This window comes from Molothrus aeneus, chromosome 9 (assembly GCF_037042795.1).
Source record: "Molothrus aeneus isolate 106 chromosome 9, BPBGC_Maene_1.0, whole genome shotgun sequence".
Taxonomy (NCBI): Eukaryota; Metazoa; Chordata; class Aves; order Passeriformes; family Icteridae; genus Molothrus; species Molothrus aeneus.
In genome coordinates, this window is record NC_089654.1 from 6506859 (window position 1) to 6524829 (window position 17971).

A 17971-nucleotide genomic window follows, 5' to 3' on the forward strand; every position below is an offset into this window, starting at 1 on the left:
TGTCTATTCTTCTGTTGTGCACAGCCAGCAAACAGTGTAAAATCCAGAATTCCTTCCCACCATGAAAGCAGAGCTTCAGTGCTACAGGATAATCCCTGCCTTTCTGGAAAGCAGATGAAAATGTGGTGTGGCAGAGCTTTGCTTTGGGTTTCAGAGGTGAGCTCAAATTTGCCCCATTTATGAATATAATAAGACTTGTTAATTTAGACACATCAGCAACTTTAATTGAGAGAATAAAGTTTGTGAAAAAAAGGAAAATTGCAAGCAAAGTAACACAAATTTGGGGAGGGGGAAATAATTTTTTCTCTAAATATGCAAATGAGGCCTCACATGTTTGCTTGGAGACAGAAAACACTTGAGGTTTTAAATTCAGCCAAACCAGAAACTTTCATTTACAAATACATTTGCAGTGTTGACCTTGAATATCACATTAAGTGGCAACAAATCTCATAGAAAAATAAGTTAATATATCAAATACAACTCAGAAATATTCAGAAGTGACTGAGTGAAGCCAAGCTTCCAGAAGAGTTGGATTAAACAAGAGGCTGTAATTCTCTACTTGCTCTAAAATTTCCATAACAAGGGCGAAGTCTGATTTTTGCTTATATGAAAATAATCATAAAATATGTAAGAAAACACAGACTGTTGTTTGCTTCAGTTCCTGTAAATTAATCAGGCTGGATGATGAATCTTCCTGTAAGTGGGAGCACTGCTGAATACTATGCATGAAACCCTGTTCCTCCCCTCATAAACAGCTCGAGCTTTGCCTATGTATCAGTGCAGAAAAATAAGTATTGACTTATTCACAAATTACTTTTTAGGCACTGGATTCCCAGAAATATATTTGTATAACAGCATTTAGAAGCAAATGAATGTGTTAATAACCAGGTTTTCTTTCATTTTATGGCCTTAAAGACACTTTGATCTTATAAAATCATGTTTGTCATCTCAGCTCTGGTGCTCACTTCCTACCTCTTCTAAAATGAATTTTTGATGTCAATTCAATATGCCCCTTTTTATTTTATTTCAGACTGCCAATTAAGATGTTTCTTAATATTTTATCAAACAAACAGGTTCCCTACAAGATGCTGACTTGTTCTCGGGGTGTTTTTTATGTCTTTCCCAAATGAAGTATTTTGGATGTGGTACAGTTTGTTCACATGTCAAACATGGATATTTTAATTCTGTCATTCCCCAGAACACTAAAGGGAGAAAATAAATCAGATGTTTTATCTGATTGTACTTTGATCAGGTTTTTCTCTGTTCTCAGAAAGAACAGCGTGGAGCTTCAATTGCTCCACAAAAAGCATTTTTAGCTCTGAAAATATTTTAAAGACATCTCAGGAAAGCCAGACCCAACACTTGGAGTTCTATTCATCTTAAAAAAAGACTCTCACTGTTTTACCATGGTCATAAATGACCATTTAGGATCTCCTGGTATTTAATCTCCACTACATTAACTGGGAAAAACTTGTAAGTAGGAGGCAAAATTGGACAAAATTTCACTTGTCATAATGCTTCCTATCACTGTCCATCACTGACATAAGTGGGTGATGAAAAATATATGTAATTGTGCTTCTGGGTACATCCTGCTACATGGCATTCTAGGAAATCCTGACACTGTGTGTGACACAGGTGGGAGAGATGTGTGAGCTTTCCCATTAGGGAATTTTGCTGGGTTTGAAGTGTAAATTGAAACTAAAAATGTTAGTGGTTAAGTTCATGGTGGCCATGGAAGGCTAGAGGCTGTGGGAGGGTTGTGGTTTTTAACAGAAAAGGCAGAAAAGGTTATTGGCAAACAAGAAAGTAATGCTGCCTTCCTTGCGTGATTCTCTTGCTATAGGCAGAGGATGTTGCAGATTGTTTTGAACATTGAGAAATTCAAGAAAACAATACAACTCTGAAAGCCTAAAAGTTAGATTTCAACTGTTTTCCAACTCCTTTGTTACCTTCTCAAATTATACTGCAAAGATCCAGAGCCTAGACCTGTGGGAAATCTCTAAGGAGAAGTCTGAGGAAGGCATTCTTCAAAATAATTTACCATTTAGTTTCCTCAGCATGGTAGAAACTAGATAGAGCTGTTCTGTCTCCCCTCAGTCTTTCCATTTATAGAAAGTACCCAAAAACATATAAACCTTTTTGAAATGTTTGGGAACTTCTCTGTGCTCCAAGGGAGCTGGTGTTCTCAATATTTATGATATGTACCCAAAATGATTTCTCTCTTTTAGTGTCTCCTGTGCAAAATCATTACATTGCCAGGAATAAATTAAGCCTAACTTGTGGGGGGAAAAAAATTGGATTCCATCATGTGTTTCATATTGTACCATTATGAAAATGGTATATTAAATTCAAATACTTCAATTGTACCATTAGATGTTGTCATTATGTGGCTGGCTAATTGATAGGTTATTCAAATGAACATTATAATTTTAGACTTCTTAGAAGCATCCATGTGAAGAATTTCCAAACTTCAGAGAAGTAAACTGGATGCTAGGAAGGAAAAACATGTACTGAGAATATTTCCTAATGCATGTCACTGAAAAATCATTACATAACTGCCGTGTGCATTCCGGGACTTGGTGCAGTCTATTTTTAATACCCGGTATGAAAGAACTTCCTGCTACTTTTGCTCTTTGAAAGCTGCTTTGTGGATCATTAGATCATGTTGTCAGGCCAAGTTTGCTGCAATCCTTAAACCTCAATTTTTCCTGGGTTTTTGGGTTTTTTGTTTTGTTTTTTTTTTTTTCTAAAGGGGAAAGTGTATCAGAAGGAAGAATGTGCTAAGCATAAGATACCTTCGAGAGTAAGGTACATTGTGTAAGTGCTGCAGTGGTCCCAGAACTGAACACTGCCAGACCAGGCCTAGTATTAAACCCAAAAGAAATCTAAACATAACAAACACATGCATATTTTAAAAAGGCAAAAGAATTTGTATGCCAAACAAGAGCACCTAGCAAAAATTTTCAACTTTTAGTTTATGAAACCAGATTTTTTTTTAAATTAGAGTAGTTTTCATTTCATACTGACCTCCAGTGTTACCACAGGTCACCATTTTTACCATAATTTGGATAATCATGACCATTAAAATGAAGCATTTTGCTTAAATGCAATGAAAAATTTTCAAACACAGTCTGTGCAAGATATTTCAGGCTATTTTTACTTCAGAGAAAGTTTACAGCAGTAGTGTAATTTTGCTGTTAAAATCCCAGACAAACAGACTGATAGAGATGAGATGGCCACAGGGACCAACATTTTCATCTCCTCTGACTTCCTGCAAAACAAAGGCCACAGGACCTCCTGAATTAATTTATTTTCAAGCAAGAACGTATCTTTTAGGCAATGGTACAGCCAAGTGACAGAGAACCCACTAAATCTACTAGAAGTATTTAAAAGTATGAATTTTATAGACAAAAACTGTTTGTACTTGCAAATTAACAGGCAGTTCATTGTACATTGGAAGGGGCTTCTGTGACCCTCTTACTTTTGTCCCTAGCTGAGGAATGGGATGACAATTCACAATTCTTGTGCCCTGAATTGCAACTTTCAACACAGGAAGCAACTCCTGAGCTGCCTCAGTTTTCACAGAGGGCAAACAGTCAGCTGTGGGAGATGTGGTGATGGTAAACTGCACCGATGAGGATATTTAGGAACCCCAAAGCTAACAAAATATTTGGACATCCCTTTCTGTTGCTTTGACATTATCCCACCAGAAGCAATTCCTTTCCCCCTTCACTCTGCTGTCTCTGTAAAATTTCATCTGCACAGAATACTTTTGGATCATTTATTTCTGCACTTTTGTAGATCTTTCAAGTTGGTTTTGTTGCCAAAGAGAATGGTCCAGTCCTCAACTATACTGCTCCCAGTCTCAATTGAGCACACTCTCCTCTCCCTCTTCACATCAGAACACTACGGAAGTATTTTCCTTTATTTTCATTTTTTATTTTCAGAGGAAATATCTTCACCCAAAAAGATGAAATCTGACTTAATTCTGCTTACTTCAATAAAGTTTTTATTAAGAAACTCATTGCAGGTCACTTAAAAGTCTTCCACTGCTCTGCTTAACCTTGTCCAGTGCCTCATAATTACATCTTGTTTTCAGTTGCTTGTCACTGTTTGGGCTGGTATTTTCCAAGCCAAGCATCTGCCTCAGGTTTAATTTTTGGCAGTTGCCAGCTAAACCACTGTAGTTATTTTCAAGAACAAGGTTAAAAAAATATTTTGCCCATATTAAAAAATAATAATCTGGTTGCTTCATTCAGAAGTGTTGGTATCCCCATTACAGAAGGAATTTCAAATGGAACACCGTCACTGGTCTACTTTCATCCATGCACCTTTTAAGCATCAACTTGGAATTTGGCAGCACTGCTGCTGTGGTTTCACAGATGTGCATCCAAATGTAAAAAACGTTAAAAGACTCAAAAAAAAAAAAAAAAAAAAAGAAAATCTCAGTTTGCATGTGATTGGTTAAGAACCATTGATTTTTGTCATTTTGCTGAGATTTCCAAAGGCCACCGAGCTGGTGGAGCGCGCTCTGCATTCGGGGGCTTTTGGGGAGCAGTGGGGCACAGTCTGTGCCCAAGGCAGTGCTCCACGGGTGCTCCTCCCTTCCTGTGACAGCTGGGTGCCTCTCCTGCCTGCACCACCTTCCTTTCTCCTGCAGAGAAAAGGAGGATGGGTCACAAAGATGAAAGAGTCTGGGAGGAGGCCTGCAACCAGGGAGCAGAAAGTGAGAGGAAGGAGGAGATGAGGACAGCAGAGTCCAAGACAACTACTGCTGACCAGTAATAGTTCTCCTAGGACCTCATGGACAGAAATCAGTTGTGGAAGCAGTTCTGCAAGACTAGGGAAAAAAAAGATTATACATATTTACATTAAGAGATTCTGCTATGCCATGGGAAAAGGTATGAATATGCCATGGGTAAGGAGATTAATAAGCATCATGGAGATAAAAATGCCAGAGGAAATAATTAAGAAAAAATAAGAGGTTGGATGTGCAGCTGAAGCAAGGGAAGCTAGGAGATGAAAATAGAGTGTGAGGTGTGTAAGAAGTTAGGAATGGAGAGATGGGTAAACAGTGTGGAAGAGAAAGAGCTGGGAGTTACCTTAAAACAGCACAGAGGAGAAAGAGAAGGCAGGAGCCAGGCAGAAGGAAAAGCATCAAGGGAAAGAAGGGGTGTGAGTACAGATTGAACTCTGAGACTAGGCTGATCTTCTGAGTCAGACATAAATGCAAATTGTGATTTATCTGTAATGGTATAGGAACAGGAATCAGGTATGACTAACATCTATAGCCACATTTTCTTTTCTTGTTAGAGATCTTTATCGCATGTTCTGGATCTTGTGAGCCAGAGCCCTGGAGTTAAGGTGACCGCGTGTCATTATCTGTTTATTTTTCAGGCTTCCTCTCTCTGATTTTGTTAACAAACATTCAAGTGCCTAAAGTGTAATATACAGCTCTTTTTTTTTAACACAGTAAAAAGTATTTCTGCAAAATCCATTTGAAAATGCTACAAGTAATTTTGAAATGATAGGTAGGGCTGCCAGCAGTGTCTCTCCCTGGCAGAGCAAAGCAAGGCCCTACATTCAGCCTGATGGCCTTTCACCGTGGGTGTTTGTCCTCTAAGAGGACTTGCACCATCCCCATTACATTGTGTGTAATTCATCTCAGGGGTCAGCAGCCCTGCCTTGGCAATTTTGCCTCTCAACATGGCCTGGAGATGCAGGAGCAGAGTGGGAAAGGGCTGGGTGCTGCCCACGGGCAAAGCAGAGCTGGAGGTCACTGAGCAGCAGCCAGGGAGGGGAGTGGGAGGTGTTCCTGCCCCCCTTTTAAATGTTCTCTCTGCTGGAGCTGCAGAGACACCAGTTCTACTCCTCCAGTGGCAAAACAGGGGGAAACATTGAAATTTGCCCCTAGCATGGTGATTTAGCTTGCAAGCATTTGCCATTTATGTTAAATTCCAATTTTTTAAATATAAATGGCAAATGCTTCCCCACAAAGAGTGTGTCTGGTCTGTCACATTTTCTGCAAGCTGAAGGCAAACTTTGCAGAACTGAGACTTACTTTCCCTTTGAGAATGAAAGCAGCACTGCTGTCAGAAGATTGAGTTGTTGGTGTATATCAGGTGCTAGAAAAAATTACTCTGCACATGGTCTGACTTTTTTTTATATATACTAGGGATCTGCAGGTGTTGATTTGCTGTCTATTTATCTGTTTGTCATACTGATAGCTTAAATCCACAAACTACACTTCTAATAACAACTCCTAGGGAGAAGCTTGCTGTTACTGCTTGGTTCCTCCTAAAGATTAAACAGAGCTAAAAGTTGGTACATTGACCTCTTGCTTCTTGAGGCAGATCTCTGTTCAGATTCTGACCTACGTCCTGGCTAAAAACGTGATCAATCTTTTCTTAATTTGTAGTAGATACTTGTGTACATTACAAAATCCTCTCGCAATTTGGCAAATTAAGTTGTCTGTGGTTAGCTCTGGAATTGCAGAGATATTACAGTGCATGCAGCATTGCATAATGAGGTTCCCCAGACTTTCCTTACTCGAGTGAGTAACAGCAATTCTTATCTCTAGCGAGCATCGGATTGGTCCCGTTTTTGAGAAAAGAATTAGTATCAAATATACGATGGGCATGTTATGCCTTGTGGCTGCAATGTTGTTTCAATTAACTTCCCTGAATATACCACAATGAAAAGTGTCAGCTTTTTGCCTCAGAGGCCTATAATTAGATTAAATGAATACTGTTAATTATCTACTACCTTCTTTACACAAAACAGTATGTTTCCATAAATTAAAATGCTCGTACAGGAAGGAAATTGGTGTTCTCTGTAATACATGCATACAGTGCTGGGTTGTGAATACTGTGGCTGTATCAAAGTGTAGCACAGCTTTGCAGCCCTTATTTTACAGGAGCTAAAACAAATTACATTTGAAAAATCCACAGGCAGCACACTATTTTAAAGCATGTATGTTGGTGCAAGGAGGTGATATTACTAAATGTTACAGCTCTCCTGAAACAAATACACTTCTCTCTTTAACAGATGTTCTCTATAAAATTCTCTTAGGGAGATTAAATACAGCTTTGTTTGTGTACCTACAGTCACACCCTCAAGGACTATGTTATGTACAGAGAAAAAACCTGCTTTTTCTAGCAGAGTGTACTTCTATTTTCAGAAAAATTTTAAAAGTCCATTCTGTAGGAAGCATTTACAATTAACAGCTTGGTTTCCAGGCCTGTGTATATTCTAGCTAGTGTGGACTGAACATCTCCTCTGCCTGTTCTCCAGCATTACTAGATGCAAGCAAAAGTTCCTGACTGATCAATTCGGTCCCATCCTGGCATGCCTGATTTGGAAGTGCAGATTTTCAAATGGTGGTACATCACCTCTAGGGTAACAGATCTGAAGCAGAAAGTACTCTTTTTTGATTTGACAAAGTCTATCCCAATGTCCCTATTTCCATCAGAATAGATGTTAATAACTTCAGGCCTGAACATGGATCCTCCCTCACTAGAAAATTACAATTAACTTTAGCAGAAGCCCTCATTCGAGCCTGCAATATACTCTGCATATAAATGTGATCTGTACCCAGGACTGCTCTTGTGTTTCATTAAGGTCAAACCCTGAAAAGCTTTTGAATACTCAGTGTTCCTACAAGGCATCGCATTTTATTGTGGTTTGTGCTGTGTATCTTTTCCTTTAAATGTTCATTAGCTCCGTGTATGTAAAAGTGTTCCTTAAAATATCATTGTGCTGGTAATAATCTTAATATTGAGGAGTGAAGAGGGCTGTATTGCAGTAGAAATGCTGCCCCGTTTCCTCCTCTCAGAGTGTAACAGGAGAAAGACCATCTTGATAGGCATTATCTGCTGAAGGAAAACTTTCAGAGGAGCTGTGAATCGACTTTAACCTTTTAGTGGCTGCACTGTGAAGAAAATGTTTCAAGCTTCCTACCCCGAATTAGGCTTCTTTAATTTAAAAGACTGATAAATGCTAGTGGCCCTTATAATTACTGCTGCAAATACCAGAAAACAGTTACAGAGGAACAAAGAAATGCAACTGGAAACATGGTTCAGTGGTCTTGTACTTCCCTGAAAAGCTGATTATACTTTTGGCTGATTCATTTTCTTTCAGAGGGAATTTACCCTTTCTGGCAGTTTGAGTCTGGTTGCACTAACAGCCCAAAATGTATCTGGGGATGAGGAAATTGGCTCGGGGTCCTCTGTGTGTCAAACTGAAATTTGCCACCGAGCTCCAGATTTTGTCTTTTAGCCCCTGAGTGCCCCTTGTTTGGTCAGATTCAGAAGCCATTTTAACACTAGTTTAAAAATAGAGCCATTTCATTTGTGCTTTTGCAGGTGCCTTGCCCAATTCCATGCTTTCCCTGCATGACTTATCTTGTAGGATAAGCACTAATCAAAGGTCAAGGTTATTCTGAAGTATCCGGCATAGGAGAGTTCTCTTTCTCGTAGATCCTTAAGCTGAACTTCGCACAATTATAACTGATACTGTGCTGAAAGGTAATTCAGACAGGGGAAAAGTACAAAATTACAAGCAGGAACCTTTGGCACTGTAAAATGTCCCTGGTGATTTGTACTTAGTGCTTCTTCCAAACGCAGAAGCCATTTTACCACTCAGAGCCATGGCAGAAGTGAATTATTATTTTTTTCCGAGTGGGGCTCTGCAGATCAGGGCTCCAGAGCCAGGCTTGGCACATGTGGCTCTCAGAAATGTGCCATGTACTTTACATCCGAAGATAATTTTCTCGCCTCTGTGACACAGAAGCCAAGAAGCATGGATTTTTCCTCCCCCCTCTCTCTCCTGTCTGATTTTAAAATCAGACACAAGGTCATGCATGAAAAGCTCCGGCTGGGAGATACACCTTGCTACCCGTTTTTTTAAGGAAACCTGGAGACAAACCTGCTTGCTTTTGCCTTCTACGTGAGCTGCGGTGGGAGAAGATGCTTCTGCATCCCTGGGCGCGGGGCTGGGGGAGGAGAGCCCGGCGCAGCAGCGGGAGCCCCGCCGCCGCCGCCGCCCGGCAGCGGCCGCAAAGATGCGTTAGAAACATCCCCCGGCGAGACGTGGGTCCCCATTCTCTGTACTCACCGCGGCCGCGAAAGCACCGGAGTTTCGCTGAGGAGACTCCAGTCCGGGCTGCGGGAAGAGGGAGGAAAGGGAGGGGAAAAGAGAAAAGAGGAAAAAAAAAAAAAAAAAAAAGGAAGAAGGAGAAGATAGGGAAAAAAAAAAAAAAAGGGGCGCAGTGGAAGTTGCGGCGGCGACGGGAGAGAGGCGGCGGGGGCGGCCGGGGTGCCCGAGCCCCGGGGCCGCGCTGCGCTGCCCGGCCGGCGGCAGCCCCGGGCCTGGCGGCGGGGACCGGGGCGCAGCGAAGCGGCGGCGGAGCCCGCGGAGGAAACTAAATAAATAAAATCAGACTGTTATTTAAGGCGCGTAAATTTAAAATTATTTGGACAGGAAGAGCAAGGGGAGCGGAGCCGCAGGAGCCAAAGTAACGGTTTCGGAGCCGGGCGCGGCCCCCCCGCCCCGCGGCCCCGCGCCCCGGCGCTCCCCGGGGGCCGCCCGACCTGCCCGCACCTCGGCCGGCGCGACCCTCCCTCCTCCCCGGGGACCCTGCCGAGCCCTCCGGGAGCACCGACATTTTGAGTGCCTGCGTGGTGGGGCAGGCTGTGCTGAGAGCCGGTGAGAAATCTTTCTTTCTCTCTCTCTCCTTCTTTCTCCCTTTTTTAAATTTTTTTTTATTCCCCACCCCCCCGCCCCCCCTCCCCTCCATGAGCAGGATAACAGTCCCCACGGATAAACGTAAAAGCTTTCCTCCCCTTGCTTTTTCGAGGGAATTTCAGCACTTTAGTCAGGAGATAATAATGTCTGGCTGCTTCTGGCTGCCCAGTGAATTCCCAGGTACATTTGTGGAAGAAAACCTTTTATGTCTTTTAGAAGATGAAAAGTGGTAGTTTTCTCCCGTGTTAACTCTTTCTTCATGTGAACACTGCAATGGCATTTCCTAGGGAGCTAATATCTTACCCCACCATGGAATAAACCATTGATTCCTTTCCTCTCCCCACACTGAAAGCTGGAAAGAAAGTATTTTTCTGTACTTAAATGTGCTGTGGCTTATTGCACTGGAGACTGAGGAAAATTCACCTTCAAATACCTTCTCATTCACTCTCCCCCCGCTAAGGGCAGGGCGGTGGCAGGGCTAGCCCTGCACCTCTGCCCCTGTCTCCCAGCACCCCCAGACCGGGTATTCACCCTCTCACGGTGCTGCTGCCACAGATGGAACTCTCTTCGTTCCCTGTAGGATTCCTTTAGGATCTGCCCCTTTCCAAAAGAAGCCCAGCAGCCCCCGCCGTTGTTCCCAGGATAATTTAGAAACAAAGGTCAAGTGTAACAGCTTTGCTCACCCGTGTAACTGAAATAGGGGAGAGGGCTGTTGCCCCACAGTTGTGTCCTCACACAGCCTGGTCACTGCGAATCCTGGTACAGCTACATTTTATGCTCTGTTTCTTCACATTTTTCTGTGCTTGCTGTATTTGTTTCTATTTATACCTCTCATCTCGATACTGCACTCTTTGCTGCCGAATCCTGGGCTGCTGCAGGGCGATCTCTGCTCCTGCCTGGAGACTTACTTGGCAGTTGGTTTATGTCTCAATAAAAGCTCTCAAAAATCTTCAATTTAATCTCACAAACTGCAGTTTTGCATCTCTGGATAAATATGTTTGTCGACATTTTCAGGAATATGCGAGTTTTTGAAACCGGACTTTTTGTTGTTGCCAAAATACTGGGGGAAAAGCACCAAAGCAATTTCTGAAACCACATGCGGTATTACAATCCTTTTTAGGTGTCAAGATTCTCTATTGATGAGATTCGCATTATATTATTTTCTCCTCGCTCAGTAAATATAAAGGCTTCTGGAGGAAAGCCATTTCCCAGCAACCAGGCACATTTATGTCTCTGACAAGCCCTGTAAGGTGCGTGTAACCCACCAGCTGACTGCTTTCTTTGGTTTCCTAGAGGCTCTTTGCAGTAACTATTACCTTCCTGGGACAATAGAGAGCAATTCTTGCTTTCCAAGTATCTAACTAGGAATTTCAATTGATCGTCTCGTTGAGGGGCTCACAGAGAAAGCGCAGCAGCGAAATCAGATAAAACACACCTTTAAAGCAGACTATCAGCCGTGACTCAGCCGCCGAGGCTTTGGGCATGGCCGGGGGTGATTCGTCCTGGCTTTAACCCTGAACTCCTGGCACGCAATAAAAGCCGCTATTTCTGACTAGGCGGGGCATTTTTCTCGGAAGAGAAGTTGTTCTTATTAAGCCACTGCTTAAACTTCGCCTTAGTGTAAATTAAATGCTGATGAAGCTTCAAACGGGTTTGGAATTATGTTTTTTTAGTAGCACGGGTGAAAAAAAACACAAAAAACCAAACGTGAGAAAGCTGGATATTACCTTCTGGTGTAGCACGGAATTCCTCTCTGTGAGAGGAATGGAGAGGAAAAAGCTTGGAGCATCCTCTCTGTGAGAGGAATGGAGAGGGAAAAGCTTGGAGCATCCTCCAGGACACGAGGAAAGGAAGATGGAGAGCAACACAGAGTGATTTGGGTCACTTCATCTCAGGGACCTGTGGATTGTGTTGCTCAGTTTGATATTTCAGGTGGTTTAGTGCTCTTTCTACTGGGAATTTTGGGGTTATTTCCCCAAAAATGCTTCTTATGTGCTGTGCTGCTCCGATTAATGATCATGGCACAATTTTTCATATTTCACAGAGGTTTTTAATCAGAACACAGCAGTGTGACAGAGCTTATAGTAAATGTGACAGACAGTTTCAGCAATTTTGTTTTTACTTGAAAATGTAGTAACTGATTTTGTGGGGCTAATTAAAAAAAAAAAAAAGTTAAATCTAAACTAAAGTATTCCCTCTCCTCTTTTAAGTGCTATTTAAAGTAGTATTCATTTTGCATTGATTTAAAACCTTCTATTTTGCATGATTGAAATGTAGACTATTCAAAATGAAGCACTTTAAACTGCCCATCTGCCCCATAAGTAAATCCTGTACAAATGTTAAAAATTTCATAATAGACTCTTCCTGACACGGTGCTGAGCATCGTTAGCTCCTGTTGGGGCTGGAGAGGCAAATGAGTTTCAGTCTGGTGAATACTCTCAACTCTGAGTTGCAATTGAAAATTTCCAATGGTTATATTGTGTTTTAGGTGCAAGCAATAACCTCACTTCACAAATATCAAAAGTGCTGCTTCCTAAATGTCACCTTATTCAAATGTTCTTGTTTTGTGAGATGCTGTCATTAAAATAGTTTATTTCCAGACGAAACAGAATATTGATGGAAAGCAAATATTACTTAGAGAACATCTAAACTGCAATCAGCAGATGAAGCGACTAGAAGTGTTGCATTGCAGCTTTCGTGTCCTCTTTGACAATGGTTTCTGCTGCTTGTTTTGAAACTAGAAAAAAAAAAGTCCTCTGCAGTGCACAGTAAACACGAACTACTAAACTGAGCTGTTTAAAACCTCTGGCACTCGAAGAAACACCACTTATACTGTTTCTGGTAACTAAATTCAAAACCAGATTGGTGAAAGTTTAAATACACAAAGAGGAAAAGTGTCATGTAAATTTAGAAAGTAAGTGACCTAGTTCTACAAGCTCTTGTTAGTGACAAAATACAGTTACTGCCTAAAGCATCTAAGCGCCATCCACTGTCCTCAGGCCACGCAGCCTTTGACTTCCAGCTCTGCCTGTGCAGGGACTGCAGGTGACCCCTTATTAAAAGGATGTTTTTAGCTAAAACAGGACCTCAGACTCTTGAGCCTGACCGAAAGGGATAGGAGGAGTGAGGAGAAGGGAGGGGTGCATTGAGAGGTGGGAGAAATCACAGTAAACTATTTCCTTTTCTTAAAAGTCCAGCAATGTTAAGCAAGTGAATAGTAGCTCTTGTATTAATGATTTGATACGAATGACCTAAAATAAATTGTAAAAGTTGATACTGGAAAACTAGATATGAGCAACCAACATACACACGGATGAGCCTGGGAGTACTGTGTAAAGTGAAAGGTATAGGAAACTGCTGGGAGCATGGATTTAAAACGTTTCCATTGTCTAAAAACCCACCTCTGGAATTTCTTGAGACTTACACTACCAGCTGTTCAGAAGGAAAAAAAAAAAAATAAATGTGGCAACAAATGTTGTTAAAAAGGAGCGAAACACCCCAAGAAGTCTGCACACCCTCAGGTCCAAAGGAGCCCCCGTCCTGTCCTGGCGGGGTTCAGTCCATGCTGGGGGGGAAGGAGCTGCTGGCCTCCAGGAGTTCCACCACGGCTGCCCTCCGGTAGAGCTTGGCCAGGTCGTAGGCGGTGGCGCCGCGCTTGTTCTGGTGGCCCACCTTGCACTCGGAGCGCGCCAGCAGCAGCTCCACCACCCGCACGTGGCCCTCCTGGGCCGCCAGGTGCAGGGGCAGGTTGCCGTCGTTGTCCTCGATGTTAACGTCGGCTTTGAACTCCAGCAGAGTCTGCAAAGTGTCCAGAAAGCCCTCCCTGGCTACATCGTGGATGACAGCGAAGCCGGTACTGTCTTTCAGGTTGGGGTTCGCCCCGTTACTGAGCAGCCGCCGGGCGATTTCGGGGTTGCCGAGTTTCATCACCTGGGAAAGAGAGAGGAGAATTGGATACCGCGGGTGGGGGTTTGCTCCAGCACTGCCTCCCGTCCTCGCTCCCCAGCCCTGGCTTTTGTCAGAGCCCAATTCTCATTTAAAGCAGACAGAGGAGACTCCCTAAAGAGCTAATGACACACCAGAACCTCTCGTTTTTCATGTATTTGTTACTGAACTCGGTGAAATTGTGAGAGATGTTATCATTTCGGTGGTCATAGCTTTCTGCCTCGGAGAGGTTAATGCCTGAAATAGCACAGAATGGCATATAACAACTTCTTTTTTTTTTTTTTCCCTAATGAGGGTCATCTCCGTTTCTGAACATATAAAAATTAAGTATAGTTCGGTTTTATTTGCCTAAGTATTGAGACACCTCTGCATTACTGTTTAATCTTGTTAAACAGCAAATATAGGGTCTCTGAGGAACAGATATTTTACCTAAGCAACAGCAAATGTAGAATATGTTTTTACAAGCTTTCAGGTGTTTACATTGTCTGTGCATTATCATAAAACAAATATTTGGACTATACCATAGCTCTATCTGTTGAGAAACATAAATGTTAAAAGACATTCTTCTCCCCAATATTTGTGTTTCATTAGGTCACCCAAAAATGAAAAGTCAGAAGGAATGTTTCAAAATTACAAAAATTGTCTTCTAAAATCAGTATATTACATTATACTTTCACAACCTTACTATAAGTAAACTGTGGCTATGTTCTGTCGTTAAAACATCCCTTAAAAAAATACAACAACAACAGTAATTGGATTTTCTGACTGTTTCTCTCAGGGAAAAAAAAAAAAAAGCTTCTTTCAATTTTCTCAATTGCACCATAAAACTATCATAATTAGAACACAAATCTCTCTTATTTGTAACTTAACTGCTTGCACCGATTTCCTTGCAATTCCTGATTTTTTGTTTGCACACTTTCCAAAAATGAAACTGTAATGTATATTGTGTAATCTCTAGCCTATAGGCAGTATTTTCCTGTCCTTGTAACTAATCTCATTGTAAGTACAAAATTCGAAAAAAAACCAACTCTTTTCTATTTCCTCAGAGAGAGATTCACACATTGATTTGAAAATCTTGAATAATTAAAAAAAAATCAGCATAAACGAGCATTACAGTGCATTAGATTTAGCGATTTAGCTTAAGGTACAATTTCTACAGAGGTTTGCTGAAAATCTCTCCTGACGAAAAATACATACCAAGTTTTTTAAGAAAAACAAGATATAATAAATACATTTATGTACAGCGTTTGAAGTGCAAAGCAGCCCAGCACATTATAACCACAGACAGGAGCAAAAGTGCAGATAAGACAGGCTGGGATTCAGGGAAAGAGATCTCTCTGTGCCTCAAGGCTTCCAGCTCCCGACTTCCAGCCAGTTCTTTCACTTCTGAGAGAGATGGAAGCGATGTAAAAGAAAACAAGATCATTGTGATCTCTTTTTGTTTAGTAAAAACCGGACATTCTGATCTCTTTTTGAGAGCCCAGGCTGTATTATTTGTGAATTCAAAACATATATTTGGGTTAAGTGGGAGTTTTCAGTGTTCAGTCCAGGGGACTGAAGGCTTCAGTTAAAGATGCGAGGGGGAGAAAATCCAAAAAAAGGTGGTGCTTTTTGGCCGTGGGCTACAATTGAGCAGCAAATGCCTCCTATATTTTGCAAATAATGTTAGGTGGGAGGGAGGAGAAGAAGTAAAAAGCATTAATTTAATAAATCTAATGAAGAGCAGAAAGGCAGGAGATGTATTTGAGGCCTGCATAGGTACACTTCACCAGAAATAAAAAGGACAGAGCAAGACAAGCTGAGTAGTTGTTTAATTAAACATAAATGCAGAGGAAAAATATAAATTCATTGACATTAATATAGGAGCATTCTCTCCGTTGTAATTGAGAGAGAGATTACAGAGAGATTATCTCACTCTTGCAGAGTGCACTGAGAGAGAAGTCTTTCGAGCGTGGCCAGGCACCCACAGCACATTTTAGGATGATACATATTGAAAATAAGTCGGCAGATTCTCCTGTTTTGGTTTTTGTGATGGCTCATTAGCTCGGTTGCTATAATCCCTAAGAAGTATCGTTAGGGCACAGATGCATGGTTGATACAGCTGGATGCTATGTAATTGTGTAAAATATACCTTAATTCAGGATATGGACAGTTAGCTGCTTTTAGAAAAAATATCCAGCATTCCTGTAGGACAAATCGGTTTTCAGCCCTTGTCCAGAGGATAAATCAACTGGCTAAATGTTTCCTGCTTTCTTAAAGAATTTACCTTGTCTGAGTTTTTAATTTAAACCCTTTCACTCTCTTAAAAGTTGCTGCAAGTGCCTGCACTGCCATGCGATACCCTATTTAGGTGTTAACAGGACAGCGAGGAGCTCACAGATCTCCAGCTTCAGCGAAATTATCAAAAAAGGGTCATTCCTGCATTATCAGCAAGAGGTGCTTATTTTCCAGCTTTAACATTTTGATGTTAAGCCAAAAAGCTGTAAATATCTCGAGTACACTCACAGGTTCTATGCTGTCTAAAAATCCACTTTCAGAAATTATTACCATGATTTTAGGGGAAGGGGGAAGAGGGGTTAAAAAACAATTTTACTAATGTGTGAAATGAAAAAGACCTATAGCTCCACTTCCACATTGCATTACTTATAACTTAAGTAAAAATAACCACACTTATTTTCTCTCTGGATTTATAAATCACATCTTTCACTATTTGGAAGGTATTCTAGCCTTTTTGCCATCATTATCTGATAATATTAAAAGCAAAATCTTTCATCAGCTACAATACTTAGCAGTTGGATGAGTTCCAACTCCTGCCTGCACAACTACACAGTTAAAAATTAGGACACAGCACCCTATATGATCAGAAAGGGAATAAGTAGAAGCCGTGCCCTGCTAGCCGATCTGAAAAAAGCAAATATTAAACTTTCGAATAATGAATGAAAAAGCAAGTGATTCATCTGGAACCCTGGCTCGCAGGGCTAGCTCTTAATGTACATCGGAGGTCCTCGCTTCTGAGCAGCATGATTCCCAATGAGAAAGGTCATTCCCACAAACAGAGCATAAAGGAAAAGTACCATCCACAGCAGAACCCAGAACCCAGACGAGCCACGCTTTAAAAGCACATTGCAGGAAAAAAAAAAAAAAAAAAAAAAAGGAAGAAAAAAAGATAAAAGTCCTAAGCTTCAGAGAACAGAACATTTGTGTTTACAGACCTGCTATGAAATCCTGCTCACCTAAGCTGATTTCTTTCCATCTCAGCTCTCTCTTTCCTTGCCTCTTCCCCACGAAGTTAGCAAATATTAGCAAACTCGTAGCCCGTTTGACATTGAGGGTGATCCCCGATTGAAAGAATGGTTTTGACCAGTTTTATTTCAAGTACGTCATTTTAGGGAGTTGGAGCCACTAAACTTATAAAATATGGCATCCAACGAGTTTGAAAAACCACTCGAATTTCATCCACCAGCCTGCTTAAAACGTTGTCTTTTTTGGAAACCCGGGTCACGTAGGTACCAGTGATGAAATATTTTCTCCCTCTCTGGATACCAACCTGCAGCGCAGTCCTCCCAAATCCATTTTGTGCATTGACGTTTACATTCTTTTGCAACAAATTAGTAAGTTGCACTAGGTCCCCCTTGGCAGCCGCGGACGCCAGCTCGTTCCCAGAAGGCTCGGCCATTCTTTAGGGTGACTGACGATCGGAAAAAAGATGAGATTTTTTTTTTTTTTTTTTAACCAGGCATGGCATCGGAGACTGACAGAAGGATTGGGATGGTTAATCTTCTGGAGTAAGACCTTGTAGTAAATACTCGTAAAAAACCTCCTTGCCAAGAGCCCGCCCCTAACTCACACGTGATTATTCAGCAAAACTGCAGCTCCACTTGAAGCAAGATTTCTTTGCTTCCACATATAGAGTAACTCTTATTAAAGACTTTGGCCATTTTCGAGGGGGGAGGGGGGGAATAGATTAACAGCTAGGCAAGATATTGTATATGTTATAGGTAACATATATACACGTACACCGGAGACTCACTCAGACCTGAGATCTTGGAAGAAGAAGACAACCCACCCTGTTCACAGTCGGTTTCTGAAACTTAGCAGCAGCAGCAGCAGCTCGGAGGAAAGGTCTCCTGTAGCAGTGTGCATCCAACTCCCGCTCGGGATCCCCCCCTTCATCCCTCTCCGTCGGCTTAGTCCGGGCCCAGCAGGGAAAGGAAGGACGAGCCGCGCCCGCGGAGGGCCGGGCGCGGCGGCGGCGGCTGTCCCGGCGCCCAGCTCGCTCCCT

General features: G+C 41.8%; 1 protein-coding gene across 1 annotated transcript; it reads right to left on the minus strand.

Annotated features, from left to right (window-relative positions):
• Positions 1-11778: 11778 nt before the first annotated feature.
• CDKN2C (cyclin dependent kinase inhibitor 2C) lies at positions 11779-17971 on the minus strand. The gene is made up of 3 exons (XM_066555617.1): positions 17756-17971; positions 17237-17377; positions 11779-13674 (listed from the first exon to the last, which is right to left on the minus strand). The coding sequence occupies exons 2-3, from the start codon at positions 17363-17365 to the stop codon at positions 13300-13302; spliced, it is 504 nt and encodes a 167-aa protein (XP_066411714.1). The 5' UTR covers positions 17366-17377; positions 17756-17971; the 3' UTR covers positions 11779-13299.

Bases quoted from the DNA above. Each gene is read 5' to 3' on its own strand.
- CDKN2C (XM_066555617.1), bottom strand. From the start codon at position 17,365: ATGGCCGAGCCTTCTGGGAACGAGCTGGCGTCCGCGGCTGCCAAGGGG. The intron at 13,675-17,236 runs GTTGGTATCCAG...TCTCTTTCCCAG, and splicing joins TTGGGAGGACTGCGCTGCAG to GTGATGAAACTCGGCAACCC.